Here is a 23,410-nt window from a genome sequence, read left to right on the forward strand (position 1 = left end):
TGGCCAAGGGGGTTAGTTCTTATTGACATAACCTTCCTCACCAGCATCAGCTACAATCTCCTATTCCAGAACAACCAGCGCTTTGCTACCAAGTACTCATGATGTTTTCACTTTGCATATAAAAATTGGTATCCATAAATGTAATCTGAAATGTGCATTAAAGGGAAATTTGATTTCATAGAACAGATTTTTAACTTGAGTAATGTGTTAATAACTTTATGTACTCTGCAAAACAAAAAGTGAATAATTTAAGGTGAAATTAAATCTTCAGTGGGTTTACACGGTTCAGCTGGGTTTTGAGTCATGCCATAATTGGTTGGTGCCCTCTGAGTCCTAAAGCTTCACTTTAGATTAAATAATACTTGGAGCTAGATAATGGAGGTGTGTGTGTGTGTGTCTGGTATGTATGTCTGTGTCAGTCAGTAGTGAGAAGTTTTAAATTTCCTCTCTCTACACACCTTTTTTTTAAATAAATTTAGAGTACTCAATTCATTTTTTCCAATTAAGGGGCAATTTAGCATGGGCCAATCCACCAACCCACCATCCCACCATCTTTGGGTTGTGGGGGCGAAACCCACGCTGACATGGGGAGAATGTGCAAACTCCATACGGACAGTGACCCAGGGCCAGGATCGAACCTGGGACCTCGGCGCCGTGAAGCAGCAGTGCTAACCACTGCACCACCGTGCTGCCCCTGCTTTATTTTCAATAATTACATTTTTTGTATTTAGTGAGATAACAAGTGTTGTGAAGTCTGCAACCTCCACAGCAGCAACTCCAGAACTGTTCCACAATTCCTGCATCATTGTGGTTCCCAGTGAAAATACTTTGAAATGTAATGCCTCTTGGGGTGAAGATATAATGATTACAGGATGTTAAGTGGTGAGATGTGACCAGTGTTCCACTTGTGTAGGGTGGGTGAATGGGCAGCAGTGCCTTCATGAATCATGAGAACTCAATCCTATCAAGTTCTGAATGAATGTTGGGGGCAAATGGGAATGATGGGATGGGGAAGTAGGAATTGACTAGTGAGACATGTACGTTTTTGACATATTACCTGCACCACTGGACCATGTATGGTTTCAATAAATCTTGGTAAAGTGTAAAAATGTTATAATATAGTTCAATGTAAGTTAACAGTGTGTCTGAGCTGTGAACTCTACTGAATGCTCTCTTCAACTGACTAATGTATTTGGGAATTTAGTGACATTTGAATAATAAATAGAATACTCCCAACACTGCAATATTTTTTTTTAAATGCTGGAGATGCTCTGCAGGCAGGCCAGCCACTGTGGAGAGCAAAATGGAGTCAACATTTCAAATGGCAGAAGGTCATTGGCCTGAATGGTTAACTGTTCCTCTCTCCACGGATGCTGCGTGACCTGCTGATATTTCCAGCATCTTCTGTTCTAGTATTTTGCTTTTGTATTTCCTCGCAGCTTCAGGTGATGTAATGAGTTTTGTTGCAGTGCTCATTGTGTGTGAAAGATAATGTTCCATTGTGAAGTTTAAATTGGATATGTTGTTTTCCCCCCCAGGTTGGCAAACGTCTGATGAGCAAGCCACAGGACGCCCTTGAGGGAGTGGTGTTGAGTGTGAGTTTTATATATTATATTTCATATATATTACACAGTTATTATGTTATCTGATTCTCTTCTCTTTCCATTTTCATTCAATTACCATTTTCAACAACAGCCCAAATTGGAGGAACGTGTCAGAGATATTGCCATAGCGACCCGGAACACAAAAAGCAACAAGGGACTGTACCGAAATATCCTAATGTATGGGCCTCCGGGTACAGGAAAAACCCTCTTTGCTAAGGTAAGGTCCATATGAGGGAGAAAGAAATTCCTGTCCATCTTCTGCATATCAGAGTGAGGGATGTTTGTGTTGGGGAAATGGATGTTTCAGATAGCAATGTATAGTGGACAGTTCCTCGGGTAAGACACCTCAATGAAATTCTTCTTTCACTCCCCCGCCATGACCCTTCCTCTATCCTCCCTGTTTCAATTGATGATCTCTGCAAATCCACATATAGCAGCACTAATTGCCACGCTTGATCAGTGACTCATCTCTCTGTCAGTAGCCCCAGCATTCACATTAAATGTACTGTTAAATCTTAGGCCATAAGATTCCCGAGTGCCACAGGCTTTGCAGCCTGAGCAGTTACTGTAACATCAAGTCTTATTAATTCTCTCTAATTTATTGGAAATTTTTGAGGAAGTCAGTTTAAAATAAGGCGGAACTTGCATTTTTACATTGCCCTTCACCTTGGGTTGTCCCAAAGCATTTTATGGCCAAGCTGTTAACTTTGATGTGCAATCACTGTTGTAATGCGGTAGCCAATTTCTGCAGAGCAAGGTGCCACATGATAAATGACCAATTGATACGATTTTGGCAGTGGTGATTGCGGAATAAATATTAAGGTACCAGGAAAACAAGCCTGTTTTAAAATAATACCATAAGATCTTTTACATACACCTGTATAGATAGATTTAAGTTTAGTATCTCATCCAGATGTGATGGCTTTTGGAAAGATTATCTTTTGTCATAGCTAGAGTCAAGTCAGGACCAAAGCTGAAAACAGACCAGTCAGATAAAGGTGAAGGATAATCTATTTGTCAACTCGCTGTGAGCTGATCGCATTGCCTCATACTCTCTAGTGTGTTATTTTTTCAGTTTGGTTCTAACCATGCCAGCAAGTTTGCAGATACAAATCCCGTCCAGTTTGATAGGCAACTTCACTGAGCCAGTAGAGTTAGTTTGTGTGGCAAGTGCAAAAAAAAACTCTCATTGTGTTTTGGACCTCCTCCTGAGAACAGTTATGGTATAATGTTGGGGCAGTGATGTGAAAGCTTTATTCTCTGCCTGCAGTGTTGCACCTGCCCTGGGGTGTTCCATCTGAGTGGCCAATTTCCCAGCAGTAATTTTTCACCTTGAAGAACACAAAATAGCCCAAACAATTTCTACCACTATTCCCATCATCCTATTTCTCCAATCCCCATACCTCTGCCCATATTGTAATGTCAATTCAACACCACAGGTTTGACCTTTTTGGTAGGGCTGGGAGCCTCCAACTTGGCCTGAGTTATGGGCAATATGAGGTGTTGGTTGAATATGATACTTAACGTACATATTTATTCCAGAGCAGAATTGCTAATAGCATGCTGCTTCACAGATGGAGACATTCTGCCCCTATAGAATTGCAGTTGGATTATGATGGTGAAGAAGGCTCAGGGATATGCATGGAGGCAGTATAGAGGTATATGTTGCAGAATTATTTTTTTCCCGGAGGGCTTTAAATTCTCTTTTTTTACAATTAAGGGGCAATTTAGCATGGCAAATCCACCTACCCGGCGCATCTTTGGGTCGTGGGAGTGAGACCCATGCAAACACAGGGAGAATGTGCAGACTCCACACGGAGGTCTTTAATTTCTATTGGTTATGGATGTCAAAGTGAATTTGCAGAAAAATGGAATGACGTGCTTCAGACTGCAGGGCTGAAGTGCAGTAAATGAAACTGAATGATGAATTTACAGCCAGGCAGGAATGTTTTCTGATCAGATCCCTGCTGTGTTTATAAAATCAGTGTGAAATTATCTTTTAATTGATGCTGTTGTAGATTGTATAATTTTTTTTATGATTGTTTTAGTGAGTCAGCACTTGCCCCATGGCATTTTGCACTCCTACATTGATCTAATAACTCACAGCACAAATATAAGGATTCAAAATAAAATGAAGCAATTTATTCCATAATTGAGTAACACGATGACAAGTGTAATGCCAGGTGTTAGCAAGCAGTATGAAATGTTCTGAAGTTTCTAACATGCTTGAATTGTGAATCAGTGTTAAATGAGATGGAAACTCGTTGGGGCAAAAAAACAATTATCATAAATCTTCAGGTAGGGCAGCACCGGGGCGCAGTGGTTAGCACTGCTGCCTCATGGCGTCGTGGTCCCAGGTTTGATCCTGGCCCTGGGTCACTCTCCGTGTGAAGTTTGCACATTCTCCCCGTGTTTGCGTGGGTCCCCCACAACCCAAAGATGTGTTAGGTAGCTGGATTGGCCATGCTAAATTGCTCCTTAAATGGAAAAATTGAATTGGGTACTCTTTTTTTTTTAAATGTTAAAAAAAAATTTAATTTAAAATAAATAAATCAATTTTAAGGTAAAGAAAGAGAGGAGACTCTGGTCAAGCGACAATCAATTTTTCCAATAGCTTCAGTGACACTGCCCAATCGATGTATGCCAACTACCATCTAATGCATGAGTGTTGCTACTGTTTAGAGAGGTTTTGCAGGCACTCAAAACGCTGACCATGTATCCTATTCTCTGCGGGTGAATTTATTTTGGGTAATTTAAGAAAGTTGATTTGCCCACGAAATGATAACTGCACTTGCGAGGGAGATTTTTGGTTACAGGAGACTAGATTGCCGAGTGTGTGGCAGTGGATGGCTGGTGGCTGCTCTAGATCGCCGAGTGTGTGGCAATGGATGGCTGGGATGTGGCACTTTCCTATCAGATTTGCACAGTGCTGAGATGTCATTTCCTTCCCAAGGGCAGATGTTTAGCAGCATCGCGTGCAAAGTGAATACCACCAGGAAGATCTCATTTGCGAGTTTAATAGCCACACTGACACCTCTTGCAGCAGTTCCACAATTTTGCAGGATTTCTCTCGATTGTAAATAGCTTAATCGTTTTAATCGTGGAGATTTACATCAACACTTTTAACTGCATAAAGGAAAATTAGTCTTAAGTTATAAAGTGCAGTAGGGCTATATTTAGAAAGCAAAATTCTTTTTATATAACACTGCAGTGACTCAGTCTATGCTGGAACTGAGTAAGAAATACTGGGTTCTGAGGCAGAGCCAAAATACTAATGTAATTGTATATAATATCATTAACTTAACAATACATACTGTCTATGTAACCACATTTGATCTGATATATTTAAAAGCTTGCTTCTGCGTGCAATACCTGTCAATTTTTCCCCGCTACGAAGCCTTGTGTTCACATTTGAAATGGAAACTGTGTGTAAACGTGTCACACTGTGACTCCTCCCGTCAGTGGGAGCACTTCCACTGGTGCAAGGATGAAATTACAGTGTGCCAAAATTTGCGTGGTGGTTTTCATTATAAATGTGGTGTAGGGCAGCATGGTGGAGCATTCTCCCCATGTTTGCGTGGATTTCATCCCCAAAACCCAAAGATGTGCAGGGTAAGTGATTGGCCCTGCTAAATTGTCCCTTAATTGGAAAAATTGAATTGGGTACTCTAAATTTATTTTATTTTTTAAATAAATAAACTAATAAATGTGGTGTAGGAAATATATCAATAAGGATAATGTGTAGATTTAATATGAGGACTGATATATATCTGGGCACTCTGATCTGATTATCCTTCACAATGCTTATTTGCAACTTCCTGTGTGCTGGTATGCTAATATTAATGGGACCTCATGTACCAGCATTAATGTAACCAACCAAACTAGTGTTAATGCATCTTGGAACCAGCCAATTGATCAAATCTACCAGTAGGGACAAGACTAATGTAAATGGCAAGTTTTTAAAAACAGATCCAAACTTGTGAAAGCTGTGTACATCCCTGAACTCAAAAGAAGGGAGTATGGAAAGAAGCCAAGGCCAAGAACCAGGACAAATAAGAGATAAACAAATTTGGTGCTCCCAATGCAGTCTCCTCTACACCGGGGAGACAAAACGCAGACTGGGTGACCGCTTTGCGGAACGCCTTCACTCAGCTTGCATGCATGAACCCAACCTTTCTGCTGCTTGCCATTCTACCTCAACACCTTGCTCGCATGTCCAATGCTCCAGTGAAGCCCAGTGCAAACTGGAGGAGCAGCATCGCTTCTCAACTTTGAGTTCAACAATTTCAGGCTGTGACCTTTCCTCTCCACCATAAATCCTTTTGTTAATATCCCATACATTGTGTGCGCACGCACAAACCATGCACGCATAACACACATGCACTCGTGCATAATGCATGCACAAAACATCAAGCATGCATCACACATGCATAACATACAGGAAGATACAGAGAGGTGCTAAAAACATTTTTTTTAAATCAACACTGGTTATTAGACGACTGGGAGTAGCTTTTTCAGCTAAGCGAGACAGGATCATCAAAAATCACTACATCATTGAAAAGTGCTTAAGGAGAGGTCAGGAAGGACTTTGGAAATGGCAGAGACATTAAATGAGTGCTTGTATCAGTCTTCCCTCAGCAAGTTGGCGCACCATTGCAATAGTGAAGGAGCGCAGTGCCAGAGGTGTCATCTTTCATGCCGGCTGTTAAACTGAAATCTGCCTGCCCCCATCACTGGGTGTAAAGGAATCTGTGGGGCTATTAGAAGAAGAACAAGGGAGTCTTCCCAGTGACTTGGCCAATATTTATCCTTAATTTCAACCTCCCTGTTTCAAAAAAATACTTGCTAATCATCTTATTAGTTTTCATTGAGACCTTGTGCGCAGATTGGTGTGTCAAACAGTGACTACAACTAAAAGATAGTCAGCTATAAAATTGGCTGTAACGCGATTTGGAGCCTACTCTGGAATAGTGCTATAGAAATGTGTATTGCATGTTTAAGAATCTGAATACTACCTACAGCTGAGGCCAGTGCCGTTTCTATTTGACCTCTCAATGGGGGGGTTCACTGTTCAGGATTTATATTTCTTGTGTTTTTTTTTTGTTAGAAACTAGCTGTACATTCCGGCATGGATTATGCTATCATGACAGGTGGTGATGTGGCTCCTATGGGTCGTGATGGTGTCACAGCCATGCACAAAGTCTTTGACTGGGCATCCACCAGCAGAAGAGGGTGAGTTTGTCGCTTTAGTGGGGTACAGAGGGATGTGAAGGGTACCTTCTGTATTTCAAGCCCTGCCAGTTTTATTTGTATACTAACGGTTAAATTAGTCGCCTGTGAGGGGGTGATACTGACTGAAACCTTGATGAAGCAGTTGAGGGTTTGGTCTACTTGTGCTTCGTAGGCCGTTGATTTAAAGGACAGTGATTTCAGAGGATTCTGCTACTATCAACTTAATTTTAATCTGATTTGTGCCTGTGAGCTGTTTGCTTCCAGGTGGCTGTCATAAGTTGTCAATCTAAAATATTGTGCCCATGTTGAGATTTTAATTTTCTGTACAGGACCTACGATTTAACAGAGTACGGGTGGCGTACTCGTGCCTTTCAGTGAAGTACAGTGTGTCACTAATCCCCTGTGTGTCACTTGGTCCACCTACATCAACCTGCTTAAAAATGTGGGTGCAACTTACTGTTTATTTTCTGGGAGTGTTTTAGTCTCAGATCAGTGTTCTTGGCTTCTGCACCTCAAGAATTCTAAATAATGGAAATTAATTTAGTCTGGGCTTCTGAGTTTTAAATATTTGAATGTGTTTATCTGAAGTCAGAGGAATGATCACAAATTGCCTCCTGTGCGCAGGCTTTTGCTGTTTGTGGATGAGGCGGATGCGTTCCTTCGAAAGAGAGCAACAGTAAGTCTACCCACTTTTCCTTTGAAAATTGTTTGAACAGAAAGAATGACAATGGGGGAGGATATGTTGCTTGTCCCATAGCCCTGATTCAGTGTCGGCGTCTAAAAGAGTGAAATTGCTATCCGACATCTATTCAGTTCCAACTATTTGTTTCTCTCAATTTCTGTTTTCTCCCTGTCTCAGTTCCACTTTGCCTTGGGGCACCATCAGTGGAGAGTGGCCTTTGGTTGATCAGATGGGGAGTGTCTGCACAGGCTGAGTTTACATTCATTCTCCTCCATTTAAAAAAATAATAATTTATGGGATGTGGGTGTCACTGGTTAGGCAAGCATTTATTAGTTATTGGCTACAGTAGGATTCCCAAATACAATCCTTTTGTTGACCTTGGATTTGGTGTTTCCAGCCTACTCTAGTGGTTTTTATGTCTAAGCTGCTGCTCTTTCTGCTTCACGTGTTTGTTTTGAAAGTTTATTGAAGTGCGAAAGAGAAACAACATTTTTTTTTTTTTTTTTCAATCCCTTTTTTCCTCCCCAACCTCCGAGGGGGTAGATGCAAGCCCTGCATCTGCTGCGTTAGAATGAGTTTAACACTTGCAGGAAGAGCTTGAGGGTGGTAGAGATTTATAATAAAGGCACTAGTGAAGATCTAATGCAACTACACACCCAGAATTTTCTCCCTCCGTATTATCTTTGTGACCTGGCTCAAAGAGTGCACCACAAACTCCAAGACGCAGTTAGCTGGACAGCTGGTTTGGATTTTTAAAACTTTATTTGTTCATGGGGTGTGGGCTTCGCTGGCTGGGCCAGCATTTATTGCCCATCCCTGAGGGCATAATAATAATAATCGCTTATTGTCACAAGTAGGCGTCAATGAAGTTACTGTGAAAAGCCCCTAGTCGCCACATTCCGGCGCCACATTCCAGCACCTGTTCCCGTACCAGCCTCCCCGAACAGGCGCCGGAATGTGGCGACTAGGGGCCTTTCACAGTAACTTGTGACAACAACGATGATTGTTATTATGCCCTCGGGGATGGGCAATGAAGGCTGGCCCAGCCAGCGGAAGCCCACACCCCATGAACAAATAAAGTTTTTTAAAAATCCAAACCAGCTGTCCGGCTAACTGCGTCTTGGAGTTTGTGGTGCACTCTCTGAGCCAGGTCACAAAGATAATACGGAGGGAGAAAATTCTGGGTGTGTAGTTGCATTAGATCTTCTCTAGTGCCTTTATTATCAAGAGAAGATCTAATGCAACTACACACCCAGAATTTTCTCCCTCCGTATTATCTTTGTGACCTGGCTCCGAGAGTGCACCACATTTAAGGGTCAACCACATCGCTGTAGGTCTGGAGTCAAATGTAGGCCAGACCAGATGTAGGCCAGAGCAGATGACAGATTTCCTTCCCTAAAGGCCATTAGTGAACCAGGTGGGTTTTTACGACATCCCCCCCCCCCCTCCCCCGCTCCCCTAGGTTTCTGCTTCTGCTGACAGTTTAATTTTCTCCAAGAAAGCTGACTAACGGCTGCCACCTCCGGACGAACCCTAACATTGACCCTCTCAGGGCGAACTTTATTTTCTCAAGACTGAGAAACCCAGCCATGTCACTAACCCCGTTCTCTAATTTCGGGGGCTTTGAGTCCCTCCACGTTAACAGTATCAATCTCCGGATACCAGGGAGGCAAAGGTCAAAACGTCAGCCTCTTTCGCCCCCTGGACTCCCGGTTCTTCCGACACTCCAAAGATCGCCACCTCTGGACTCGGCGCCACCCGTGTTTTAAGTACCGTGGACATAGCTTAGCAAAGGACTGCCAAAACCCTTGAGTCTTCAGGCATGCCCAAAGTTCCAGACTTTTTATTGAATTCAAATTTTGCCATCTGCCCTGGTGGGATTCGAAACTGGGTCTCCAGAGCATTTCCCTGGGTCTCTGGATTATTAGACAGGTGACAGTACCACTACGCCACTGCTTCCCCTGATTGATGCGGAGTGATACCAACAGCATGGGTTCAGTTCCCGAACTGGCTGAGGTTATTCATGAAGGCAGTGCATTTTCAATCTCTGGTGACCCACAGGTTAAATCTCCACCAGTCAGCTCTGTAAGGGGAGAGCAGCCTATGGTCTTCTGGGACTATGGTGACCTTTACATTTTATTCAATACTTGAGTAGTAAAGAGATAAAATATGAGTTATTTGGATGCATTTCAGTTTTAAATAGCTGTTGGTTTATTAACTTAAGAAAGTGCTCTTTGTCCATGTTTTCTTTCCACCCTGATGTTTTTATAGGAAAAGATTAGTGAAGATCTGAGAGCGACACTGAATGCATTCCTGTACCGAACGGGGGAACAGAGTAACAAGTAAGTATTAGCCTGAAAGTCCAAAGACAGTAGGTCATTCAGCACCTGAAACAAGGAGTAGGACCTATCAGAAGATATCTGTTCAAACAAGATGAAACACAAAATGATTTGTGGGCAGTAAATTGCTGGGTTTAGCTTTTGATGCAGAGAGTTAAGTTGTGCGCTTTGGGTAAACCAGGGTGAGATTATTTGAAAAGGGGTATCGGTGAAAGTCTAATTGATGACAATGCTTTTGTTTCACTTTACGAAATTGTTGCACAAAATCCAGCGGGTGCTGGGAATCTGAATTCAAGCCAAAATTATTATTTTTATTTGTTCATGGGATGTGAGAGTTTGTTGCCGATGAGAGGGTGGTGGTGAGGCTGCTTGAATTTCTGAAATCCATGTGGTTTGGGTATACCCACAGCGCTGTTAAGACTGGTCAATGATAATCCCCTACGATGTTGGATGTTGGGGAATTCAGCAGTTTTAATGCCATTAAATGTGAAATGGTTAGATTGACGTGGCCATTGCCTGGTGCTTATGTTTCATGAATACTACTTGTCACTTATTAGCCCAAGCCTGAATGTTGTCCAGGCCTTGCAGCAAGCAGTCACAGACAGCTTTAGTATCTGAGGAGTTTTGAATGGTACCAAATACTGTACAATCGAATATCCCCATTTCTAACCTTTTTTGGAGGGAAGGTCATTGATGGTTGGGCCTAGGGAACTACCCTGAGGAATGCCTACAGCATTCAGTCCAGGGCCTGAGAGGATTGACCTCTAACAACCACAACCATCTATATATGAGTCCAGCCAGGGAAGAGTTTTTCCCCTGACTCCTGTTGGCTCCAGTTTTGTTAGGGTTCCTTGATGCCACATTCGGTCAAATGCTGCCTTGATGTCGAGGGCAGACACTCATCTGGCCTCTTGAATTCAGCGCTATTATTCACGTTTGGGACAAATGCTGAAAATGCTCAGCAGGTCTGGCAGCATCTGTAGAGTGATAAATAGATTTAACGCTTCAGGTCTTTCATGAGAACGGGGAAAAGATTGAGATTTAATAGGTTTTAAGCAAGCAAATGGACCACGGGTGAGGGAAAAGAACAAAAGATGTCAGTCTGTGATAGGGTGTAAAGTAGGAGAGATTAAATGGCAAAAAGATTGATGGCCCCATCACCACGACCTTTTATCATTTCATCTCTAAAGAACAAGGCTTCGACCTCAACGCGTGGCGAACGAGTCAAAACGAACTGGTTTTGCGCTGGACGCAACAATCTCTTCGTTGGGGACACCGTGACTCCCCACTGTGCAACTGTGGCTAAGTGCAGACCATGATGCATATAATTGACATGTGCCCCGACCTGTGCTTCAGTGGCACTCTCCCTGCCTTACACCAGGCTGGAGAGGAGGTCGCCAACTCGCTGAAGAATTTCAAATTTCACATCTAACTAATCGTTGTTGCATACAATAGTAGTAGTAGTGTAAAAGTAATGGTCTGACCCTCTCCCTCCCTCCAGGGTACCAAGAGTCATCCTGACCCTGGCTAAAGGGAAACTCCGTTTACAAGTAGGACCCGACACCTGAGCTGTGAGAAATATCTACAGATAATGTTCACATTATCTTGGGCTGACAAGTTACATTCAGTGGCACACAAGTGCCAGGCAATGACCATCTCCCACAAGGGAGGATCTGACCAGCACCCCTTTATATTCAATGGCATTACCATCGCTGAATCCCCCACAATCAATGTCTTGGGGGTTACCACTGATCAGAAGCTGAACTGAACGACTTACGGTGGCGGCTATGAAGGAGTAGGCCGCATATTTGGTGACTCCCGCTCGTTTCGGACCTTTGGACCTTTCCCCCTGATTTTTGTATCGGACTTGATTTGGTAAATTGATGGTAGAGGCAATTGTGGAGTGGATTCCTACTTCGGTGCATGGAGAGGCAGACTAGAAGTGCTCGCAAAAGAAGAAATAGATGAACAGAGACGGCTTGGGCTGAAGCTGCAGCGGGAGAAAGCATGGCGGATAACCGGAGCTCTGGCTTGTCGACCCAGCGGTCATCGGAGCAGTTGATGCAGTTTATTCAGGAGGGCTTCGCCAAGCAGAAACAGGAATGCTTGGACCCGATTAAAGAATCGATTACGCGGCTGGAACTTAGATTGGATGCCCAAGATCAGGCGATCCAGAAAGTAGAGATGGCGCTGGCTGAGCAGGAGGAACATCAAACTGCGGTGGAGTTGGAGGTGGGGATGCTGAGAGACCAGCAGGGCTCCTAGAGAAGGTGGAGGACCTAGAGAATAGGTCCCGCCGGCAGAACTTGAGAATAGTCGGTCTCCCGGAGGGGTCCGAAGGAACGGACGCTGGGGCATACGTAGTGGGCATTTTTGAGAAGTTGCTGGGGGGTGGGACGTTCACACACAGCGCTCGCGAGGAAGCCGCGAGTGGGGGCCCCCCGAGAGCAATGGTGGTGAGATTCCACAAGTACTTGGACAAGGAGTGTATTTTATGGTGGGCCAGGCAGACACGGAGTTGTAAATGGGAGAACAGTATCCTGCGGCTCTATCAGGTTCTGAGTGCGGAGGTGGCTAGGAGAAGAGCGGGGTTCAATCAGATAAAGGTGAGACCCTTTTTAAGAAAAAGGTGAAGTTTGGACTGCTGTATCCGTCCTGTCTCTGGGTCATGTACGAGGAGCAACATTTTTATTTTGAGTTGCCCGAGGAAGCGATGGACTTCGCTAGAAGGAAAGGACTGGTGGCGGCTGAGGAATTTGAACTTTGCTGCAGCGCTCACGTTAAAAGAAATTCTTGTTTTTCTTTTTTGGGGACGTTATTTGTAATGCCTTCTGTATTGATTTGGGGCCTGTTGCAAAGCTGAGTGAGTTAAAGTTTACATTTGCACTGATGGGGGATGGAGGTGTGTTTGTTAGACGCTGGATCTTCTGTTTGATCTTTTCTTTGTATATCGTGGGTTGTTTTTTCTTTTTGTACGGCAATTGTGTTGGGACTGCTTTTCTTTTGAATATGTGTGTCTGAGTGGAGGGGAGGCTGGGGAGGGAACAATAGGTGGGAGAATGTCTGGCGCCATGGGCGGGGTCGCCAAGCTAGCTGGGCGGGCTAGCTCATGGAAGCGCAGTGGGGGGGGGTGAGCAGATGTTATGCTTGTTGAAGGGGTCAGTTTAAATAGTGCTGTTACTGGGGGGGGGGGGGGAATGTTCTGATGACGGAGGGACTTTTGCTGTGGGACAGAAAGGAGGTCGGGGGCAGAGGCTGCCTGGGGGCGGGGCGGCGGGTGCATTGGGTGCGTCCCAACTAGGCTGATCACATGGAATGTGAGAGGGCTAAATGGGCCGGTTAAGTGGGCACGCATGTTCGTGCATTTGAGAGGACTGAATGCGGACGCGGTAATGCTACAGGAGACGCAACTTGGAGTAATTGATCAGATTACATTAAGGAAGGGATGGGTCAGACAGGTTTTTCACTCGAGGCTGAACTCGAAGACGAGAGAGGTCGCGATCCTATTAATAAGCGAGTGGTGTTTCAGGCGGGAAGAATAGTTGCAGCTGTGGGATGCCGGTACATTATGGTCATTGGGAAACTGGAGGGGTTGCAGGTGGTATTAGTAAATGTGTACGTGCCAAATTGGGATAATGTGGAGTTTATAAAGAGGATACTGGGGAAGATCCCGAACATGGATTTGCATAAGTTGGTCATGGGAGGGGACTTTAACACAGTCATCGACCATGGGCTAGACCAGTCGAGCTCAAGGATAGACAAGGTGCCAGCAATGGCAAAGGAGCTAAAGGGGTTTGTGGAGCGGTTGTGGGGGGGGGGGGGGGGGGTCCATGGAGATTTGGGCAGCCGAGAGTGAAGGAGTTCTGCTACTCACTCGTGCATGAAGTGCACTCCCGGATTGATTTTATATTTTGAATCGGGCTCTACTGGCGGGGGTAGTGGACACGGGGTATTCACAATCACAATCTCCGATCATGCCCTGCACTGGGTTGACCTATAGGTTAGCAGGGAGAGTAGCCAGCGCCAGCACTGGAGGCTGAACATGGGACTGTTAGCTGACGAAGAGGTGTGCGGGCAGCTGAGGAAATGGATTCAGAACTACCTGAAAGTCAACGCCACAGGTGAAGTTTCGGTGGTGGTGGTCTGGGAGGCATTGAAGGCGGTGGTTGGAGGGGAGCTGATCTCGATACGGGCCCATAGGGAGAAGGCAGACAGAGCAGAGACGGACCGACTTATAAAGGAGATATTGCAGGTCGACAGAAGATATGCGGAGACCCCAGAGGCAGGGCTTTTAAGGGAACGAAGGAGTGCTTATGTAGTTCCATTGTATATGTTGTGTTGCCCTATTTATTTTCTTTTATTCCCTTTTCTTCCCATGTACTTAATGATCTGTTGAGCTGCTCGCAGAAAAATACTTTTCACTGTACCTCGGTACACGTGATGATAAACAAATCCAATCCAATCCAATCCAATACTGGCGGAGTTTGGCTTGTTAACTACAGGGAGGGCAGTAGAGTAGCTGAGGAAGGCGAGGGGGGTGATCTATGAACATGGGGAGAAGGAGTGTTATAGTAGGCTGTATGGGTCGGAACCCCCAGCTAGGCCGGAGGGGATGAGGCACTTTTTAGGGGGGCTGAATTTCCCAAAGGTAGAAGAGCTGGGGGCCCCGATCGGGTTGGAAGAGATAGTGGAGGGTCTGAAGGCCATGCAGTTGGGTAAAGCCCCGGGGCTGGACGGGCACCCAGTGGAGTTTTATAAAATGTTCTCTGGGATATTGGGGCCGTTTTTGATGAGGACATTCAATGAGGTAAGGGAAAGAGGGGTGCTTCCCCCGACGATGTCACAGGCCACGATCTCATTGATCCTGAAGCGGGACAAGGACCTGGAGCTATGTGGGTCCGACAGGCCGATATCTTTATTGAATATTGACGCCAAACTGCTGGCCAAAATCTTGTCCTCTAGGATTAAAGGCTGTGTTCTGGACGTGATTAGGGAGGACCAGACGGGGTTTGTTAAGGGTAGGCAGTTGGTGGCCAATGTAAAAAGGTTGTTAAATGTGATCATGATGCCCCTAGAAGGTAGGGATGTGGAGGTAGTGGTCGCAATGGACGCAGAGAAGGCTTTTGATCGGGTGGAATGGGAATATCTGTGGGAGGTACTGGGACGGTTCGGATTTGGGCAGGGCTTTATTGACTGGGTCAGGTTGTTGCATCAGGCTCCTGTGAACAAAGAACAAAGAACTGTACAGCACAGGAACAGGCCCTTCGGCCCTCCAAGCCCGTGCCGACCATACTGCCCGACTAAACTACAATCTTCTACACTTCCTGGGTCCGTATCCTTCTATTCCCATCCTATTCATATATTTGTCAAGATGCCCCTTAAATGTCCCTATCGCCCCTGCTTCCACTACCTCCTCCGGTAGTGTGTTCCAGGCACCCACTACCCTCTGCGTAAAAAACTTGCCTCGTACATCTACTCTAAACCTTGCCCCTCTCACCTTAAACCTATGCCCCCTAGTAATTGACCCCTCTACCCTGGGGAAAAGCCTCTGACGATCCACTCTGTCTATGCCCCTCATGATTTTGTATACCTCTATCAGGTCTCCCCTCAACCTCCTTCGTTCCAGTGAGAACAAACCGAGTTTATTCAATCGCTCCTCATAGCTTATGCCCTCCATACCAGGCAACATTCTGGTAAATCTCTTCTGCACCCTCTCTAAAGCCTCCACATCCTTCTGGTAGTGTGGCGACCAGAATTGAACACTATACTCCAAGTGTGGCCTAACTAAGGTTCTATACAGCTGCAACATGACTTGCCAATTCTTATACTCAATGCCCCGGCCAATGAAGGCAAGCATGCCGTATGCCTTCTTGACTACCTTCTCCACCTCTGTTGCCCCTTTCAATGACCTGTGGACCTGTACTCCTAGATCTCTTTGACTTTCAATACTCTTGAGGGTTCTACCATTCACTGTATATTCCCTACCTGCATTAGCCCTTCCAAAATGCATTACCTCACATTTGTCCGGATTAAACTCCATCTGCCATCTCTCCGCCCAAGTCTCCAGACAATCTAAATCCTGCTGTATCCTCAGACAGTCCTCATCGCTATCCGCAATTCCACCATGTGGCGAGCGTACGGACGAATAGGACAACATCGGACTATTTCAGGCTGCATCGGGAACGAGACAGGGATGCCCCCTCTCCCCACTGTTGTTCGCGTTAGCCATAGAGCCGCTGGCAATTGTGCTGAGAGCCTCAAGGGGCTCACCCGGGTGGGGGGAGGGGAGTGGAACACAGAGTCTCGCTTTACGCAGACAACCTGCTCATGTATGTATCGGACCCACTGGAGGGGATGGAAAAAATTATGAGGATTCTGGGGGAATTTGGCCGGTTTTCAGGGTGCAAACTAAATATGGGGAAAAGTGAGCTGTTCGCGGTCCAGGCAAGCGGGCAGGAGAGGCGGTTGGGGGAACTGCCGTTTAGCGTGGTAGGGGGAAGCTTTTGGTACCTAGGCATCCAGGTGGCACGGGAATGGGAACGGCAACAAAGTTAAATTTGGCCCGATTAGTGGACCAAATGAAGGACGGTTTTCGGAGGTGGGACGCGCTCCCGCTATCACTGGCTGGGAGGGTGTAGACGGTGAAAATGACGATCCTCCCGAGATTCCTGTTTGTGTTTCAGTGTCTCCCGATCGTTATTCCACGGTCCTTTTTTAAAACTGGGCAATAAGGTAATCACTGGCTTTGTATGGGCGGGTAAGGGCAGCACGGTAGCATTGTGGATAGCACAATTGCTTCACAGCTCCAGGGTCCCAGGTCTCTAGAGATTTCGACTTGGGTCACTGTCTGTGCGGAGTCTGCACATCCTCCCCGTGTCTGCGTGGGTTTCCTCCGGGTGCTCCGGTTTCCTCCCACAGTCCAAAGATGTGCAGGTTAGGTGGATTGGCCATGATGAAATTGCCCTTAGTGTCCAAATTTGCCCTTCGTGTCCAAAATTGCCCTTAGTGTTGGGTGGGGTTACTGGGTTATGGGGATAGGGTGGAGGTGTGGACCTTAGGTAGGGTGCTCTTTCCAAGAGCCGGTGCAGACTCGATGGGCCGAATGGCCTCCTTCTGTACTGTAAATTCTATGAAAAAAGACCCTACGAGTAAAAAAGGGGATGCTTGAGCGGAGCCGGGTGGAGGGAGGGCTGGCGCTGCCGAACTTTAGTAATTATTATTGGGTGGCGAATATAGCCATGATCAGCAAGTGGGTGGTGGGGGGAGAGTCGATATGGGAGCATGTTGAGGCGGCTTCATGCAAGGGCACCAGTTTGGGGGCGTTGGTATCGGCGCCTCTGCCGTTCCTGCCGGCACGGTACTCCACCAGCCCCTTGGTGGTGGCAGCTCTGAGGGTCTGGGGGCAATGGGGGAGGCATGTGGGGGCGGAGGGAGCATCGGTGTGGTCTCCAATCTGTAATAATCACCAGTTCGCCCCGGGAAGGATGGATGGAGGGTTTCGGAGATGGCAGGGAGAAGGGATTGAGAGGATGGGGGATATGTTTATAGCGGGGATCTTTTCTAGCCTGAGGGAGCAGGAGGAGAAATTTGGATTGGCGAGGGGAAATGAATTTAGGTAGCTGCAGGTGCGGAACTTCCTACGCAAGCAGGTCTCAACCATCCCGCCCCCACCACCAAGGGGGATACAGGACATGGTAGTTTCTAGAGTGTGGGTGGGAGAAGGGAGGGTTTCTGACATTTACAAGGAACTCATGGGGTCAGAGGAGACGCAGACGGAGGAGTTAAAACGCAAGTGGGAAGAGGAGTTAGGAGGAGAGATAGAGGATGGTCTCTGGGCGGAAGCGTTGAATAGAGTCAACGCGTCACAACATTTGCCAGGCTCAGCCTGATACAATTTTAGGTCGTTCACCGGGCCCACATGACAGTGGCCCAGATGAGCAGGTTCTTTGGGGTAGAAGATAGGTGCGCAAGGTGTGCGGGAGAGTCAGCGAACCATGCCCATATGTTCTGGGTATGCCCGAAGCTGAGGGGATTCTGGCAGGGGTTTGCGGAGGTTATGTCCAAGGTGTTAAAAGTAAGGGTGGCACCGAGTCCAGAGGTGGCGTTTTTTGGAGTATCGGAAGACCCGGGAATCCAGGAGGAGAAAGAGGCAGGCGTTCTAGCCTTTGCTTCCCTGGTAGCCCGAAGACTGATTCTATTAGTGTGGAGGGACCCAAAGCCCCCGACGATGGAGACCTGGCTAGCTTCCTCTGTCTGGAGAAAATCAAGTTCGCATTGAGAGGGAGGGTCAATGTTAGTGTTCGCCCGGAGGTGGCAGCCGTTCGTCAACTTCTTTGCGGAAAATTAACGGTCAGCAGAAGGGTGGGGGGGGGGGGGGGTTGGGGGTTAGATTAATTTAGAGTAGGGGGTTAGTAAAGGTGGGACCTGTAAGGGAAGAAGACGGCTTTTGCACTATGTTTATAAATTCATGTACATTGTTTATTTTGTTGTTGTGAAACCATAAATACCTCAATAAAATGTTTATTAAAAAAAAGAAACTGAACTGGACTAGCCATATTAATACTGTGGCTACCAAGGCAGGTCAAAGGCTAGGAATTCTACGGCGAGTAACTCACCTCCTGACCCCTCTGTCCACCATCTACAAGGCACAAGTCATGAGTGTAATGGAATACTTTCCATTTGCCTGGATGAATGCAGCTCCAACAACACTCAAGAAGCTCAACACCATCCAGGACAAAACGGGGCTGGTTTAGCACACTGGGCTAAATAGCTGGCTTTTACAGCTGACCAAGGCAGGCCAGCAGCACGGTTCAATTCCCGTACCAGTCTCCCCAAACAGGCGCCGGAATGTTGCGACTAGGGGCTTTTCACAGTAAGATTTTCTTTATTTTTTTCACTTCAGTCTGCTTGATTGCTCCCCCTTCCGCAAACATTCAAACCCTCCACCGAACAGTGGAAGCCATGTGTACCATCTACAAGATGCACTGCAATAACTCACCAGAGTTCTTTAGACAACACCTTCCAGACCCACGACCGCTACCATCTAGAAGGACAAGAGCAGCAGATAACTGGGAACCCCACCACCTGGAGGTTCCCCTCCAAGTCACTCACCATCCTGACTTAGAAATATATCGCTGTTCCTTCACTGTCGCCAGGGCAACATCCTGGAACTCCCTAACAGCACAGTGAGTGTACCTACACCTCAAGGACTGCCGCGGTTCAAGAAGGCAACTCACCACTACCTTCTGAAGGGCAACTAGGGATGGGAAATAAATGCTGGCCTAGCCAGAGACACGCTCATCCCATGAATGAATAGAAAAACATGAGATGAAGGTGGGTTGAGGATTTTAAAAACTCAGTCATGGGGTGGGGGGGTGCATTCCTGCTGCCACTGGTATTTAACCAAAGGCCGACAGGTGCTGTGACACGTGGGCAAACCGCCAAGTCACCCCAGCGCGTGTGTGCAGAGGAGTCCCTTGTACGTGAGTATCTCATGGCTAATGGAGAGACCTGCCAGTGGCTTGGGCTGCCCCTGGCTTTTTCCACAGGCCCGAAATACTAACCCCATCCTCTCTCCCTGATTGGTTGTCAGCTCTCCAGAGGCAGGATATCTGCCTGTACTAAAATTTCTGGGGCAACATCCCTCCGAGGAGCTGGTAAGATAAGTGTCTGATTGGGACGACACCAGAAATGGTTGTTGTGGGGCAGTCAGCAGTTTTCCAGCTGGTGAACACACCTGCTGCGGCGATCATCAAATTCTGCACTGGGTGTGGGTATCATTGACAAGACTGGCACTGGATGTCCATCATTAATCACCAAGAGGTGGTGCTGGGTCAGCAGGGATTTGAAACAACTGAGTGGCCTGCTAAACCATTTCAAAGGGCATTTGGAGTCAACAATGTTGATGTTAAGACTGGAATCACATAGAGGCCAATCTGGGTATAGGTGGCAGTTTTCCTACTCTGTTGGGCATTACTAGACTGTTTGATTTTTACAGTAGCTCAGCAGCTTCATTATCACATTTATCGCGACCAGCTTTTTTGCTTACCGAGCTTAATTCAAATTCTTAAACTGCGATAGCAGTGATTCATTGGATTAATCCAGGACGCTGGAATACTTAAGTAGTGTTCAATCTGTTGGGCATCGGCAGCACGTTGAGCCTTTCACCATATTATGTTGCTATAGATACAGCCCTTCTTTCTAATTGTTGAGCCAGGCTAAATTGGTCTTTTAAAAATATGCTGACACTAACCACCTATACAGTGCAGCGGTTTAATTTACAATGGAGGACTTCCGGGTGCGGCGATGACCAGCTGAGTCGCACGTTTCGGCAGCTCCCTGTGAAACGGACTTTTGGGCTCTTGATAGGAGCCCCAACGGCAATTTTGACGGCTAAAAACACTGTGCGGTAAACCAGAAGGGAATCCCCCCTGGATACGGATGGAAAAAGGAGGAGAGAGTGGCCAGATTGCAGTGGATCCTTTAGAACAGCGGCAAGGAAGGCAAGCAAAAACCAAGATGGCGTCGGAAGGTGGCAGTTTAACATGGGGCCCTGAACAACAAGAGTTCTTGAAATGCTGTGTGGAAGAGATCAAAAAGGAAATGAAGAAAGAGCTGTTGGCCCCGATACTACAGGCGATCGAAGGGCTAAAGGAGGAACAAAAGACCCAGGAGCGGGAGCTTCGGGTCGTGAAGGCAAAGGCAGCCGAGAATGAGGACGATATACAGGGCCTGGTGGTGAAGACGGAGACGCAGGAGGCACATCAGAAACGATGTGTGGAAAGGTTGGAGGCACTGGAAAACAACGCAAGGAGGAACAACCTGAGGATTCTTGGTCTTCCTGAAGGTGTCGAGGGAGCGGACGTCGGGGCATATGTGAGCACGATGCTGCACTCGTTAATGGGAGCGGAGGCCCCGGCGGGTCCGTTGGAGGTGGAGGGAGCATACCGAGTGATGGCGCGAGGACCGAGAGCAGGAGAAATTCCCAGAGCCATAGTGGTGAGATTCCTCCGTTTTAAGGATAGAGAAATGGTCCTTAGATGGGCGAAGAAAACTCGGAGCAGTAAATGGGAGAACGCGGTGATCCGCGTTTATCAAGACTGGAGTGCGGAGGTGGCGAGAAGGAGGGCGAGCTTTAATCGGGCCAAGGCGGTGCTTCATAAAAAGAAGATAAAATTTGGAATGCTGCAACCGGCAAGACTGTCACATATCGAGGGAGGCACCACTACTTTGAGACGGCGGATGAAGCGTGGACTTTTATTGTGGAAGAAAAACTGGAATGAGCAGGTTATTAAAAAGAACGTTCGAACAAAGTGGTGGGGCGAATGTGGGGGGCAAAGAGGGGTTTTATGTACTAATCCTGCGATGTGGTAACTTTTCCCTCTCCCACAGGTGGTGATGGGGGGAGGTGGAGGAGATGGGGCGTTGGCCATTGGGGGCGGGGCCAAGGGAGAAGCGCGGGCTTGGTTCCTGCGCTATGATAATCATGGCGGGAATAGAGAAGCAGGAAGGAGGGGGCGTCGCACGGTGCGAGCCGAGGTCACGGGGGGAAGCCGAGGTCAGCCAGAGTTTGCTGACTTCTGGGAGCAACATGGGGGGAGTAATTACGCTAGCGGGGGATCTAGCGGGGGGGGGTGGGAGGGGGGAATTACTGGGTTGCTGCTGCTGGGGAGAGGGGGGAGCTGGTATGGGAGAGGATGGGCGGGGGGGCACCGCCTGGGGGAGATACAGCTGCGTGGGAACCGGGTGAGGAGCTGGAAAAAGGTGATGGCTAATCGACAAGGGGGGGGGGGGGTAGGAAGCCCCCCAACTCGGCTGATCACGTGGAACGTGAGAGGGCTGAACGGGCCGATAAAGAGGGCACGGGTACTCGCACACCTTAAGAAACTTAAGGCAGATGTGGTTATGTTACAGGAAACGCACCTGAAACTGATAGACCAGGTTAGGCTACGCAAAGGATGGATGGGGCAGGTGTTCCATTCGGGGCTAGATGCGAAAAACAGGGGGGTGGCTATATTAGTGGGGAAGCGGGTAATGTTCGAGGCAAAGACTATAGTGGCGGATAACGGGGGCAGATACGTGATGGTGAGTGGCAAACTACAGGGGGAGACGGTGGTTTTGGTAAACGTATATGCCCCGAACTGGGATGATGGCAATTTTATGAGGCGGATGCTAGGACGCATTCCGGACCTAGAGATGGGATAGCTGATAATGGGGGGAGATTTTAATACAGTGTTGGAACCAGGGCTGGATAGGTCGAAGTCCAGGACTGGAAGGAGGCCGGCAGCAGCCAAGGTACTTAAAGATTTTATGGAGCAGATGGGAGGTGTAGACCCGTGGAGATTTAGCAGACCTAGGAGTAAGGAGTTCTCGTTTTTCTCCTATGTCCATAAAGTCTACTCGCGAATAGACTTTTTTGTGCTGGGTAGGGCATTGATCCCGAAGGTGAGGGGAGCGGAGTATACGGCTATAGCCATTTCGGATCACGCTCCACACTGGGTGGACTTGGAGATAGGGGAGGAAACAGGAGGGCGCCCACCCTGGAGAATGGACATGGGACTAATGGCAGATGAGGGGGGGTGTCTAAGGGTGAGGGGGTGCATTGAAAAGTACTTGGAACTCAATGATAATGGGGAGGTCCAGGTGGGAGTGGTCTGGGAGGCGTTGAAGGCGGTGGTTAGAGGGGAGCTGATATCAATAAGGGCACATAAAGGGAAGCAGGAGAGTAAGGAACGGGAGCGGTTGCTGCAAGAACTTTTGAGGGTGGACAGACAATATGCGGAAGCACCGGAGGAGGGACTGTACAGGGAAAGGCAAAGGCTACATGTAGAATTTGACTTGCTGACTACAGGCACTGCAGAGGCACAATGGAGGAAGGCACAGGGTGTACAGTACGAATATGGGGAGAAGGCGAGCAGGTTGCTGGCACACCAATTGAGGAAAAGGGGAGCAGCGAGGGAAATAGGGGGAGTGAGGGATGAGGAAGGAGAGATGGAGCGGGGAGCGGAGAGAGTGAATGGAGTGTTCAAGACATTTTATAAAAAATTATATGAAGCTCAACCCCCGGATGGGAGGGAGAGAATGATGGGCTTCTTGGATCGGCTGGAATTTCCCAAGGTGGAAGAGCAGGAAAGGGTGGGACTGGGAGCACAGATCGAGGTAGAAGAAGTGGTGAAAGGAATTAGGAGCATGCAGGCGGGAAAGGCCCCGGGACCGGATGGATTCCCAGTCGAATTCTATAGAAAATATGTGGACTTGCTCGCCCCGGTACTGACGAGGACCTTTAATGAGGCAAAGGAAAGGGGACAACTGCCCCCGACTATGTCTGAAGCAACGATATCGCTTCTCTTAAAGAAGGAAAAGGACCCGCTACAATGCGGGTCCTATAGACCTATTTCCCTCCTAAATGTAGATGCCAAGGTCCTGGCCAAGGTAATGGCAATGAGAATAGAGGAATGTGTCCCGGGGGTGGTCCACGAGGACCAAACTGGGTTTGTGAAGGGGAGACAGCTGAACACGAATATACGGAGGTTGTTAGGGGTAATGATGATGGC

General features: G+C 47.3%; 1 protein-coding gene across 1 annotated transcript in view; it reads left to right on the forward strand.

Annotated features, from left to right (window-relative positions):
* The window catches only part of atad3 (ATPase family AAA domain containing 3), a 64,324-nt gene that overhangs the window by 17,665 nt on the left and 23,249 nt on the right, over nt 1-23,410 (forward strand). The window contains exons 9-13 of the mRNA XM_072478242.1: nt 1,539-1,595; nt 1,696-1,821; nt 6,712-6,836; nt 7,461-7,512; nt 9,790-9,860. Coding sequence (XP_072334343.1) covers nt 1,539-1,595; nt 1,696-1,821; nt 6,712-6,836; nt 7,461-7,512; nt 9,790-9,860 — 431 coding nt within the window. The remainder of the gene's footprint in view (nt 1-1,538; nt 1,596-1,695; nt 1,822-6,711; nt 6,837-7,460; nt 7,513-9,789; nt 9,861-23,410) is intronic.

The sequence above is a fragment of the Scyliorhinus torazame genome, chromosome 16, assembly GCF_047496885.1.
Source record: "Scyliorhinus torazame isolate Kashiwa2021f chromosome 16, sScyTor2.1, whole genome shotgun sequence".
Taxonomy (NCBI): domain Eukaryota; kingdom Metazoa; phylum Chordata; class Chondrichthyes; order Carcharhiniformes; family Scyliorhinidae; genus Scyliorhinus; species Scyliorhinus torazame.